Below are 12,445 nucleotides of genomic sequence, written 5' to 3'. Positions count from 1 at the left end.
GGAATTTTTTTTTCCTTTTCCTCCTCCCACAAATCCAAAAGTAAACAAGAGAATGTGGTTGCTGGATCTAATAATCAAATGCAGTACGATAAAAAGTGTCATTACGGTGCACCCTTCACTGGAAAGAATCCTCTCTAGATCCACTTTGTGGGGATCCCACATCCTAGCCGTTCATTGTATACTGTGCGTCAAGTTTTCGTCAGGTACTATTTGTGTTTAATTTTAAATAAAAAAAGATCAAATGATTTCTAATCGCACGATACACGATAAATGACTAAGATGTAGAGATTTCTAGGATTCCCATAATTTGGATCGAAATGGGATCCAAATCCCCCCCTTCACCTTCATTACTTGTCAGTCTTATCTAGTTCTCACAGATTCGTGCAATTGGAAGCAAAGCATCTCAAAAGATTCCTGGGAATCTTGTTTCGTGGGCCCAACCCAAATAGTACTGGTAATAATCTCCCGCACGCTTGATCAATTGGGCTACGGATTTTGACTTAAAGAAAAACAATTGAGCTCAGGATCCAACGGCTCAAAACGTAAAGACTTAGGCCCAAAACAATTGACTGACTCAACAAAATGTGTATCTTGCCCATTTCCTTCCGCTCTTGCCTTGATTGGACGGTGATTTTACACATTCCGTTTTACTTCTTCTGTACTTTTACAATTTTTTACATTTATTTGTGTTTTTTTAAGTTATATGATTGGTATGTGGTTATTTTGAATAGAAACTGAATGAAATACAAGTAAATACGTGGGCAAATGATTATTTATATTCATTTAGCGGGGAAATTGACTATATAAAAGTTTGTGGAGCAAATCGTGCAGTAGAACAGAGTTAGGGCGGAGGGGGATATTGAAAAATACTAAAAATAACAAATGACGTTTAAAATGGGACATTTGGATGTAAGCAATTGGCTATTTGTATGTTCAAAGGGAAAATTGGCCAAAATAAAGGCTTAGGGACCAAATCGACAGTATGTAAAAGTTTAGTGGGGCGGGGGGCAATATGGAAAAATACTCCAACGAAAGAAAAGTCTCACAAAACGAGATAGCCAAAGAGGTGGACTATGAAAAAGAAATATTTAAATTCCCGCGAATTTCCACACTGGGTGCCACGCTGGCAATCCGTGCGCCTACCCTCCCACCCAATCAGATCACAGCGTCACCTCCTATATATTCCAAACCCCCAACCCTTTTCAATTTCGCAAGCACCATCTCTGCCTCGCGCGTACTTCTCTGTCGCCAAAGATTCGATCTTTTTCTAGGGTTAGGGTTTATCTGTTCGCTATTTCTGTGATTCCAGGAAAATGAGTTCGAAAGAAGGAGCGTCGACGAAGGGAGGCAGAGGCAAGCCGAAGGCCTCGAAGTCTGTGTCGAGGTCGCACAAGGCTGGCCTTCAATTTCCAGTGGGTAGGATCGCCCGATTTCTCAAGTCTGGAAAGTACGCCGAACGTGTCGGTGCCGGCGCACCTGTTTATCTCTCCGCCGTGCTAGAATACCTCGCCGCTGAGGTTAGCTTGTTTTTTATCTGTTGGTTCTATTGTTTTTGGTTTTTGGTTTTGGGTTAGATTTTGATTGTGTAATTTCATGTTTTTGGAATTTGGGTCGATCTAATTATGAGTATAATTTTCTGGGTTTAATCGGATTTTTAGAACTGAGCGCAATAACGTTCTAGGATTCATATAGCCGATTCATATAGCCGATCTTATTTAATGAGAAAAAAGCTTTGTTGTTGTTGTTGTAATCCGATTTCTGGATACAAATCGGTTAAGTAATGTGTTATTAGGATTTGAAATTCAACATTTGTTCGTTATTGGTGGGTTTTGATTCATTGGAGTTTGATTGGTTAAGATTTTCATGTTTTTTTGGTATTGTATATCTCGAACTTTAATGGGTTTGATCTGATTTTTTCTTGTGAAATTTTGTTAAGGTGTTGGAGCTCGCCGGAAACGCTGCAAGGGACAACAAGAAGAACCGCATTGTACCAAGGCACATCCAACTTGCGGTTCGGAACGATGAGGAGCTAAGCAAGCTGTTGGGGGCAGTGACCATCGCCAATGGAGGAGTGTTGCCAAATATCCACCAAACCCTCTTGCCTAACAAGGGTGGAAAAGGCAAGGGCGATATCGGTTCCGCCTCTCAGGAGTTTTAGTCTCTCTTGTGGAATGGAGATGATCAGTCGCTGCACTCGTATGATATGATGGCATTCTTTTTCCTTCTTTTAGTTGATCTTGAGATGTACATGGGATTTCTATGACGTAAATGAAATGGTTGTGTTAGGCTTGTGATCGATTTAATCCACTTTCATCTATCTTCATAAACGATAGATTGCCTTCATAGTCGAGCGTCCTGGCATGAAGAAGATGGATAGTCTTCGTAGTCGATTTGAATTGGTTGTCCGACCCCATAAAAGTTTGAATAAAGAGGCTACGTCTCTGAATCAAAGGAAAAATGAGAAAATGCGAGAAAGAATCGCAACCCGTTTAGTTAGAGGTGGGTATCGGGTGGTTCGGTTTGTTTTGAACGCAAACCTGCTGGCCAACCCAATGGGATTGGGCTGCCAATGTTTTAAATCAATGTCACCCGTGGAAACATTCAAACTACCCCCAATGGGGTTGGGCGTAATTACTTTGTTCCATGTATTAATCTGTAACAGGTGGAATTAATGGGTTTTTCACTTGTAAAAAAGTATTATCAAAAGCGTACAAGTGAAAAACCCGTTAATATTAAGTAAAATTCGTTAATGAGTTATTCAGTACTATAGTCTGGTGATATTCTTCTTTATTTGTAAGTGAGAAGTTTTAGGTTCGAATGTTGTGGATGACGAATTCGATATCAAATTAAGTTATTCATTGTGTTGCTTCCCAACTCTTCTTGTGTAAAATATATCGTTGTACTTAAAAAAAAAAATATATATATATATATATATATATATATATACACACGTTAATGAGTTTTACCACTGATTGAGTTGCAAATATATTTTTAATATAATATTTAAGTTGAAAATTGAAAAATAAATGAGAAAAGATAGTAGTGGGGGAAAACATTAATGAAATTGGATTCCAAACTTAAGATTATATCTTACATGAATTTTTTTAACCTCACGGTGCGATGAAGGTAAAAGTAAATAGATTTTATCACAACTTTTGCACAAATTTACAAAATTGCATAAAAATCGTGATGATTAAGTCCACATTTGAGTGCAAATTTTGTATTTTTGAAAAAGAGTTTTCATCATGATTAAGAAAAACTTTATAATGCAGTTCTCACCATTTATTGAGCCAAAAGTATATTTTAATAGAATATTTAACCCAAAAATTAAAAATAAATAAAATAAAATAATAGTGCGACTCAAAACATTAGCGAAATAGGACTATATCCTAAAAGCTATTAACAAAGAATCTTACATGAATTTTCACGACGCCACGGGGCATTGAAGGTAAAAGTCTACAGATTTTTTGACGATTTTTGTCTTACATTGCAAAACGGCCTAAAAACCGTAATAGTTGGTATTTACAACACTATCATTTTTATAAAAATATAAGCCTGTTTTTTTGGATTAATTTACAAATTTGTCCAATTTGCAATTGTGGACATATTCTTGGTAACGACGTGCTGTCAGCAACTGCAAGTCCTGAAATCAACCGGCGGCCCTTTATCTCTCTCTTCTCTCAGTCAGTGAGTCAGTCAGAGGAGTGAGAAACAGTACAGAAGAGAGAGAGAGAGAGAGAGAGAGAGAGAGAGAGAGAGAGAGAGAGAGCGAGAGAGAGAATGGAGGTACAGTGGATTCTGGCGTGCCATGGTTTAGTCACACTGCTCGTTCTAGTCTCCTTCCTCTGCGGCCAATGGCCCATCTTCGACGGCACCCCCATCCAACGCATCAACCACTTCCTCACCTTCGGCGCCTACGATTACTTTCAGTTCAGCACCCTCTCTCTCTCCCCTCCCCTCTCTCTCTCTCTCAGATTTAATTTCTGATCTTTTTTGCGCAGACGGTTTGTTGGGTTTGTGTTTGGAGCCAGGGGGACAAATGCCATAGCCTCCGCGGAGTATTTCTGCTGCGATCGACCCAATCCAATCTTACAGGTTCCTTCTTTTTCCCACCAACAGAATTGAATTACTTTTGTGATTGAAATTTGAAGAATTTTGGAGAAATTTGGGTTCTGGTTGGTTGAATTTGTTCATGAAGTTGTAATTTGTTTGGGAATTGAAATCGTGGGTCCAGTTATGGGACCTTCGGGTTCACGGTGTTGTTGCTTTTGGTTAAAGTTGAACTTAGTTTTATCGGATGATTCAGCGAAAGAGATGCGGAACAGAAGTGGTGGCTTTCCTAAATCAATGGTGTTTTAGTACTTTAAATACTTGGTGAGAGGCTGATTCCGGTTATCCTTATTGTTTTCATTAAGGTTTCTGTATTTTCGCCTCCGCTAAAATATCTAAATTCCACTGCCCAACTCTATCCTACATCAGAAAGGTTTTGTTTTTCACGTTTATATGCATTTGCAATGGCATTTTGTTCCATTTGGTAGTGCATTTTGTTGAATTTCTGGCTATCTAGTTGCTTAGAGTAAGTAGGAAACGGGAAATTTTTGGGGACGAGTTAAAGTGTGAGGAAATGTGGTTATACGAGGAACTTGATGATGGAGGATCTGATGCTCCCAAGTTACGGTATTTCCAGTTAGAGATGTATGAATGTGCTTAAAGTTTGTAAATTTGAAATAATCATTAGGAATTGCTCAATAATCAGTCACTAGGAAGTAGGTGGGAAATTCATTTTGCAATATTAATCATTAGCTTTCTGCACATTGTAGATCATGTATTTTGCAATAGTAGGAGGAACCTATTACTTGGTTGCAACTTCTTCCTTCCGTTACATTCCTGGCTATTATATAAGTGAAATTCACAGGTATGCGTCATGGATTAAGTTTATGTTAAGTTTTTCATTTTCTTTGTACTGAATCCTCTACGCCATGTTTTCTTATTTCAGGTATGCGAGCTTGTTCGCTGTTGGAGTCGGTGTTCTGCTCTTTCTATTGGCTAGCTTTTCTGATCCAGGAACTGTGAAAGCTGATAATGTTTCTCTGTATCTATCTGCTTATCCTTATGATAATATTATATATTCTGAGAAAGACTGTTCAACATGCAAAATTCCAAAGTGAGTTCTCACCGCCATGGTCATCATTTTTAAAATAAATTTATGCTGTTTGATTTTTGTTCTTTCCTTTTCTTTTCTTAATTTCTCTTTTTTGTTTGTCATTCTCCTCTGTGGTTTAGACCTGCTAGGTCAAAGCATTGCAGCATATGTGATCGATGTGTTGCCCGTTTTGATCATCATTGTGGATGGATGGTCTGAAACTCTCTAAATATTCTTCTTGTTTCCTCCATTCCCTCCATATTTGGGCATTCCATTTGTTGCTTATTGTAAATTTGACCCCACTGTTTTTATTGCAGAATAATTGTATAGGTGAGAGAAACACCCGGTACTTCATAGCTTTTCTTTTGTGGTGAGTTCTATAGTGATGCAGCAAGTGTATGTTTATTTGTGTTGTGTGGCCTTTTTTTTCTTCACCACCTATGCTTCCCAAAGAATTGATTATGCATGTTGAATTCGGTTTGAGAATGTGCTTACTGATAATCAATGTTATCACCTAGAATCTCTGGTTGAATTTTAGCAATCCAATCTTGGCGTATGATGTTGACGTAAATAAAGATAAGAAAACTTTTAAAACTTATGGTCTTTGAAGTTTTAAATTTGTAGGGCATGGATTTTTCCGTTTCACTCTTGAAATTCACAGCCAATTACACTGGAGAAGCTCCAAGATTGCTGTCTTAAAGTTACTCGTCTAAATGCTCAGTCAATTTTAACTTTATTATAGCTGTGAGGTAATATATTGTAATCGTTTATTTGTTGTTTGTTATCATTTATCTAGTGCTTTTTCAGGCACACTTTACTTTGCATATATGGAACAGTGGCCATTGGGTTAATTCTTGCTGGACAAGTTAAAGAATTCAAAGTTATTGATATTCTAACCGGTAAGTTGATTTGGTAAATTAATTATCATACCAAGCCCCCTACTTGGTTGTGTTGCATCTGAACCTAACTGATGTTCCTTTCCTTAATTTCTTCATTGCAGTTTATTATGGTATAGATAATTCTTTTCGCGGTTTAACACCGCATGTTGTGCAGGTACGTTGATTTGTTTTGTTATGGGAATTGAGACGAGCAATAGCTTCCAATGATAAATAATTCAGTTTCTGAAGTTCAATATCATTTTTGCATATTGCTGTTCTCAGCATATTTGGAAACATTTATATAACCATACATAACAAGTGAAAAAACTTGTACCCTCTGCTCGTTGTCAAGCTGACTTACTGTACTTCTGGTGATCCCTTAGCCATTATTGTGTTTCTGGATACAACGTATTGAAAGAGCCTGTCTTTACATGGAGGTGACAAATAACGTTTCGCTTTAAACTGGTAGAAAAGGCCTAGTTGGACTTCACCATCCATATACTTTTAATGATGTCTCCAATAATGAACTGTAGGCTTGAGATATCGGTTCTTTTTATTACTTTGGCTTTTCTGTGTCGCTCATTGCTTAATTTTTTTTCTGATGTTTGACAGTGGTTGTTGGGTGCCTACAACACTCAAATACTTCTAATGGTGTTTCTGGCAATTGTTTCACTACTATTGGCGGGTTTCTTTGGTTACCATGCAAAACTTTGTCTCACAAACACTACAACTAATGAGGTCTATTTCTCTCTCCAACTTTGCTAATAATTTAATTTGTTAATGTCTTGGTAAAATTCCAAAGAAAGATAGGATAGAGTTAATACTTAATTAGGCGGGGATGGTTCATTAGGCTTCGCCGCTGCAACAGAAGGACTCCCGGGAGATAAGAATGCTTTAATGAACATGGCTTCTGTCGTTGCTGAAACAGTGGAACTTAGCATGTTTACTTCTTTTGAAACAGACTTTCAAGTGGCAAGACTACATAAGCTGGCAGAGGAAGCTGAATGAAGCAAGGGCGAGTTCTGCAGCACTCAAAGCAAGTATCAATGGGACAGATAGTGAAAGAAAACCTCCAGAGAGCAAATGGAGAGCCATTTTCCGAAGATCACTCAAAGAGGTGGACGTTGTGGTTAAGAATAACATGTACGATAAAGGATTCTTCCAGAATATTCTTGAGGTCATTGTTCCCCTCTCAAGAAGGCAGCTGGCTTCGCAAACCAAATCAAAGTCCGGCTAAGAAAGACTTCTGGCTTGCTGTCGATGTTGTATGCTTGCTTCTCGTTGTTTCTTCCACCAACTGATCGGCTTCAGAGCCTGTCAACCCAAAATTTCTCATGGTTAGATGGCCAGCAACAGCAAGAGACGGAGGGTTTTTGCTGTGCGGATGTAGCACGATCGGATGCTTGTTCTAGCGTTCTGTAACATAACTGATTCTTGCGGATGCCTAGGGGCTAGGCTGAATGTGGTTGGCGGATTATTTTACAAAAGTCGATTTGCGTACAAATGTTGTCATTTAGCTCAGGGGATTTTGCTTGTATAAAAGGCTAGCCAGACATTTTTCTCTTTTATTTTCTGTAACATGATACACTTTACTCACTTATTCAACGTAAGAATGATTGGATGATGCAATTATTCTTTCTACTTGCATCGCTATGATATTTGATATCTACGCCTCCCACTCGGGGAAATCTTATCACCCATTGTATCTCGTTACGTTACGTGATGAGAGAAATTCATACATGTTGACATAAACTGAGAATGGTTAAGAATCTCCACTCGCACTCTCATGGTTGCTAGATCGAAGCTTGTATTTTTACAGCTGGTCAAAAAGTCTAATTTGGGCAAACAAAAGTTGATTGAGTTGGTAAGGATCATTTTCTTCGCTAGATCAAAGCCTGAGTTGAGTTATGCTGCCAACAATTCCTCTTGGTAGACGATCTGTGAAAACCAAAAAAATGGCTAAGACCCTCTCTGTAAGTCCTCAAAGAGACTTGTAATATGCCTTAACTCTGGAATAGGATGACTTCCCCTCCTCCTAAACTTTTTTTGCAAACAAAAAAAATGGCTAAAATCCTCAAAGAGACTGGTGATATGCCCTGGCCTTGGGATGGGATGGCTTCCCCTCCCTCTAAACTTTTTTTTGCATAAAAAAGAGTCTAATTTGGGGTAAAACTGTAAAAGAGGCGCAGTAAATGTGCAGGAATTAAAAAGAACACAAAAGTTAAGGAGCCAAACGAAAACGACCCAAAACAAACAGGGAGCTGAACCTAAAACAGACCGGCTCTTTACGACGTCGCTTAACCACCGTTCTGAAAAGCTCAGAGCCAATTTCTTCGTCTCATGCTTCTTCTCTTCGATTAACTTCTGGGCAACCAAAAGGGGAGGTAAAGGTTCATTCTCTTCCCTTCGATCAATTTTTCTCTGAAAATATCGAAACTTTTATTTTAATTTTTTTCAGATTTAATTGAATTTTTTTGGAAATTTAATTTTGTGCAGAAGCTTGTTAGGGTTTTGGACGATGATATACACGGCGATAGACACCTTCTACCTGACGGACGAGCAGTTGCAGAACTCGCCGTCGAGGAGGGACGGGATTGATGAACCCACGGAGACCACGCTCAGAATCTACGGCTGTGATTTGATCCAAGAAAGCGGAATTTTGCTCAAATTGTATGCTGTTTCCATTTTTTTTTTTTTCGTTTAAATTTGTAACAATTATGGTTCTTCTTTAATATGAGGGTGAATTACTAAATTTTGTTTTGCTTGATTTGATCACTTGTAGACCTCAAGCTGTAATGGCGACTGGTCAGGTTCTGTTTCACCGCTTCTATTGCAAGAAGTCCTTTGCTCGCTTCAATGTCAAGGTATTTGCTTTATCTGTGCATTTAATTTATTGATTTATTGCGATTACCTGAAGCACTCCACCGCGATTAGGAGTGTTCGGTGTACTTATATCTTCGATTTGCCCCATATAGTTGTATTATAAGACGTTGTTTAGCAATGATTGATTCCCTTTAACTTTTTTCCTCCTAGTTTTTTGTTATGTGTGCTGATGAAAATGTACCTCATACAATCGCATACAGCGTTTGTTAGGAAAAAGATGTCCGCTGTAGCTGTAGTAGGGTAAATGAGTAGCTTTTATCTCTTTGTTTTCTTTTGGTATTCTCCAATCTCTCGTTTCATATTTGCATTGGTAATTTAGTAATGTGATGTTTTCTTGTAGAAAGTTGCGGCTAGCTGTGTGTGGCTTGCATCGAAACTGGAGGAATGCCCTAAGAAAGGCAGACAGGTGATCATTGTTTTCCACCGGATGGAATGCAGGAGGGAGAACCTACCCATTGAGCATTTGGATCCATATTCAAAGGTTAGACCGATATATGCTATATTTGTATAGATTTCATACTACAATCATTGTTTTTCATTATCATCCTTTTGAACCCAGCGGATCAAATTTATTGTCTCCCTCTTTGGTGTGCACAAGTGAATGGTTTTAGTCCTTTTATTATCACACTTATGGAGTTCGTAGTAAAGCATATCAAAGTTTCAAGCTTTTTGTCTTTCTGTTTTTCCAGAAATATTCGGACTTGAAGATGGAGTTGAGTAGAACAGAAAGGCATATTTTGAAAGAGATGGGTTTCATTTGTCATGTTGAACATCCTCATAAATTCATATCGAATTACCTTGCCACTCTGGAAACACCTCGGGAATTAACACAAGAAGCCTGGAATCTAGCAAATGACAGGTACTTCTCTCAACATACGCCAATTGCTAATTTACTTTGAGACCTTCGAAGGTGTTTATTTATTTAAAATTTTCTGTTTTGCTTGGTATATGTATAGATTCTGATTGTTGGTTAAATTCTCACGAACTTTTTACTTGCAGTTTGCGCACAACATTGTGTGTTCGATTCAAGAGTGAGGTGGTTGCTTGCGGTGTGGTTTATGCTGCTGCTCGGAGATTTGAAGTACCACTTCCCGAAAATCCGCCATGGTGGAAGGCATTTGATGCTGAGAAATCAGGGATTGACGAAGTTTGTAGGGTTCTGGCTCATTTGTACAGCCTTCCTAAAGCAAAGTACATACCGGTCTGTAAAGAGGGTGACTCTTTTACATTTTCTAACAAGTCATGGATTTCGTCTCAGCCAGTTACAAAGGTAATTCTGACTCGTTTTCTTCTAATTTTTTCCCCTCCCTGTTATGATTTATTTAGAGCCTGGGGGCTCTATGATATTCTCTCTTATCTCTGCAGTTGCCATTTTCAACAGCTTATTGCATCTTGATACTGCAAGTGCTGCTGTTTTTCTCTGGGAAGGTTCATTAGATTCATACAATCACCTGCTTATCGGTGGTTTAACAGCAGCACTGCTGGCTGCAAGCAAGAATGCAGCTGGAGAATATGAAGAAAATGAAAATTACATAACGTGGATTTTTCTTTCTCATTGCTGTTTTGTAGGAAGTTCCAAAGAATGCTCCCGCTCCCGCAGCTATTGATGATGCCTCTAATTCAAAGGATACAACAGCATTGAATCCTGAATCTGGTGGATCAAAGGGTGTGTTGGTCAAGCTACCCGTTGACAAGCCAAAAGACTCCAAACAGAGTGGTGATGAATCCAAGAGCATGGCTGTTGAGGGAGAGGCAAGAGAAGATGTCAATATCAAGTCCAAGTCTGAACACCGCATAGAATCAAGCGGTGATAAAAGCAAGGACAGAGAGAGGGACAGGGAGAGAGATAGGGAAAGGGACCGGGACAGGGACAGAATAAAGGCTCGGGATCGTGATAGGGGCAGGGATTCTGACCGGGAACGAGATCGAGAGGAGGCCGAGAGGGACAGAAACAGGGATCGGAGTCGTCGTTCAAAGGATAGAGCAAAAGATTCAGGGGGGCATTCAGACAAATCGAGGCATCACTCATCACGCGATCGTGACTATCACAGTTCCTCGTATTCTTCCCGGGATAAGGATCGCCATAGACATCATTCGTATGCTTGAACTAATCGTCAAGACGCCTCTCCTTTCCCTTTTAAGTGAACGAAACTGAACGTACTTCGGCTGTATTTTTACAATTTTTCAGATGTAAAAGTGAATTAGATTTTGGTTGGATGTGTGCAATGCACAGCATCGATCCTTCTAAATCTTGATTCTGTTGTTGGATAGTTGAATTACTTGTGATATCCTTACATCCTTCTTGGTTGAGAACCAAACTTGTACCTCTGAAGTGTCGTGATTTCTGCACTCTTTTTTTTTCTTATGTCTACACGTGAAAACAAAACTAATAATTTTTTTATTTTAATATGTATATAATAAGTGCGTGTATTAAACTTGAGAGTACAAATATGGTCTTGTTTGGAAGTGTTTTTAAAATGACTGAAGACGTTTTTAGTGAAAATGTTTTCCAAACCAATTTGTAATAAAAATGCAAGTAAATCCTGAAAAATCATTTAAAGTGCTTTTGGAATCTAAAAATATTTTCACTAGGATAGTGCTAGGGAGATCAAAATTTTAAAACCAAATGATGTGATTATTGATGATTGAATTGTTACTTAAATGTTGATTCGTGCTTATTACTTATTGGTGACATTTCATTAGGTCTGCAAATTTGGTATAAAATTTTGATCTCCCCATCATAATCCTTTCACTAAAAACGTTTTGCAATCATTTTAAAAACACATCCAAACGAGACCTACACCACCATCATAACATAATTACTAATTATAACCAATTAACTAGTGATTAGCAAACTAATTATTTCGTGGGTAAAACTTGTAAATCCTCATATTTTCGAAAACCGCTCTGCGCAGTTTGGCTTCCTCCACTTCCAGCTTCAGCTGCTCGTCACTCTCGAGCCTCGTTTGGTCTACAGGATTGGATTCAAGCGTGTTAAACACGTACAGCATGCAGTCCGGAAACTGCTCAAACCGGCCTTCCTCGATGCGGTTCAAAGCAGCCCTTCTCTGAGTGCAACTGCAACCCAGCACGAATATTCGAGTACGAAATGTCGTGTTTGGACGATGGACTTTACCTATGGGATCCAGCCCATCTTCATCTTCTTCAACGGGACGATTTCCTTAAAGTCGTTTTCGGGATGTTCGGATTGCTATCTCTGAGGGAAGGCCGAGAAGGCGGCACGACCGCCACCAGAGTTGGTATAACAACATGTTCATATTCATTCTCCGTACTCCGGAAGAGGTAGACATTGTTGTTATTGTCAATAGTGTCGATACGGAGCTTTAGGCCTTGTTCGAAAGCTTGTCGGAGATTAGAGAAGTCCCTCTTGAAGTTGTTGTGCACTTGTTCCAGCTGATCCCAGTCTGCTATCCTGAAAGGCAACGCCGCCTTCATTAGGTCCTCCGCCAAATACTCCGCTCCGGTCGGCTGGACCCACTTTCGCTTTTGTAACGGCAGATCAATGTTGGTGGCGAATTGC

General features: G+C 39.0%; 3 protein-coding genes across 7 annotated transcripts; all 3 read left to right on the top strand.

The window, feature by feature from the left end:
• Positions 1 to 1,202: 1,202 nt before the first annotated feature.
• LOC137745877 (histone H2AX) lies at positions 1,203 to 2,303 on the top strand. Its single transcript, XM_068485911.2, has 2 exons — positions 1,203 to 1,517; positions 1,937 to 2,303. Exons 1-2 carry the CDS (start codon positions 1,314 to 1,316, stop codon positions 2,156 to 2,158), a joined length of 426 nt encoding a protein of 141 aa, XP_068342012.1. The 5' UTR covers positions 1,203 to 1,313; the 3' UTR covers positions 2,159 to 2,303.
• Positions 2,304 to 3,575: 1,272 nt separating this feature from the next.
• On the top strand, positions 3,576 to 7,650 carry LOC137745687 (putative protein S-acyltransferase 17). 2 transcript variants are annotated; one of them, XM_088682094.1, is made up of 11 exons: positions 3,584 to 3,744; positions 3,781 to 3,929; positions 4,002 to 4,095; positions 4,821 to 4,915; positions 4,997 to 5,164; positions 5,284 to 5,356; positions 5,461 to 5,513; positions 5,951 to 6,042; positions 6,144 to 6,196; positions 6,634 to 6,759; positions 6,983 to 7,650. In XM_088682094.1, exons 2-11 carry the CDS (start codon positions 3,781 to 3,783, stop codon positions 7,256 to 7,258), a joined length of 1,179 nt encoding a protein of 392 aa, XP_088538220.1. In that variant the 5' UTR covers positions 3,584 to 3,744; the 3' UTR covers positions 7,259 to 7,650. The 2 variants fall into 2 exon arrangements, with proteins under 2 accessions (XP_068341789.2, XP_088538220.1); XM_068485688.2 differs by having other exon boundaries at positions 3,576 to 3,929.
• A 556-nt stretch (positions 7,651 to 8,206) lies between these two features.
• On the top strand, positions 8,207 to 11,228 carry LOC137745636 (cyclin-L1-1). Of its 4 annotated transcripts, none has more exons than XM_088682053.1 (8): positions 8,265 to 8,405; positions 8,518 to 8,691; positions 8,804 to 8,885; positions 9,245 to 9,385; positions 9,594 to 9,763; positions 9,904 to 10,174; positions 10,270 to 10,332; positions 10,474 to 11,228. In XM_088682053.1, the coding sequence occupies exons 2-8, from the start codon at positions 8,540 to 8,542 to the stop codon at positions 11,008 to 11,010; spliced, it is 1,416 nt and encodes a 471-aa protein (XP_088538179.1). In that variant the 5' UTR covers positions 8,265 to 8,405; positions 8,518 to 8,539; the 3' UTR covers positions 11,011 to 11,228. The 4 variants fall into 4 exon arrangements, with proteins under 4 accessions (XP_068341724.2, XP_088538179.1, XP_088538180.1 ...); XM_088682054.1 differs by having other exon boundaries at positions 8,278 to 8,411; XM_068485623.2 differs by lacking the exon at positions 10,270 to 10,332 and having other exon boundaries at positions 8,207 to 8,405.
• Positions 11,229 to 12,445: the final 1,217 nt, after the last annotated feature.

Source organism: Pyrus communis, chromosome 12 (genome assembly GCF_041283825.1).
Source record: "Pyrus communis isolate YQ-2024b chromosome 12, ASM4128382v1, whole genome shotgun sequence".
Classification (NCBI taxonomy): domain Eukaryota; kingdom Viridiplantae; phylum Streptophyta; class Magnoliopsida; order Rosales; family Rosaceae; genus Pyrus; species Pyrus communis.
This window is presented reverse-complemented; position numbering and strand designations above follow the sequence as displayed.

Coding starts and splice junctions, on each gene's coding strand:
- LOC137745877 (XM_068485911.2), top strand. CDS start 1,314: ATGAGTTCGAAAGAAGGAGCGTCGACGAAGGGAGGCAGAGGCAAGCCG. Junction 1,518..1,936: donor TAGAATACCTCGCCGCTGAG/GTTAGCTTGTTT, acceptor AATTTTGTTAAG/GTGTTGGAGCTCGCCGGAAA.
- LOC137745687 (XM_068485688.2), top strand. CDS start 3,781: ATGGAGGTACAGTGGATTCTGGCGTGCCATGGTTTAGTCACACTGCTC. Junction 4,916..4,996: donor TATATAAGTGAAATTCACAG/GTATGCGTCATG, acceptor TTCTTATTTCAG/GTATGCGAGCTTGTTCGCTG. Junction 6,197..6,633: donor TAACACCGCATGTTGTGCAG/GTACGTTGATTT, acceptor GATGTTTGACAG/TGGTTGTTGGGTGCCTACAA.
- LOC137745636 (XM_088682053.1), top strand. CDS start 8,540: ATGATATACACGGCGATAGACACCTTCTACCTGACGGACGAGCAGTTG. Junction 8,886..9,244: donor TTGCTCGCTTCAATGTCAAG/GTATTTGCTTTA, acceptor GTTTTCTTGTAG/AAAGTTGCGGCTAGCTGTGT. Junction 9,764..9,903: donor TGGAATCTAGCAAATGACAG/GTACTTCTCTCA, acceptor TTTTACTTGCAG/TTTGCGCACAACATTGTGTG.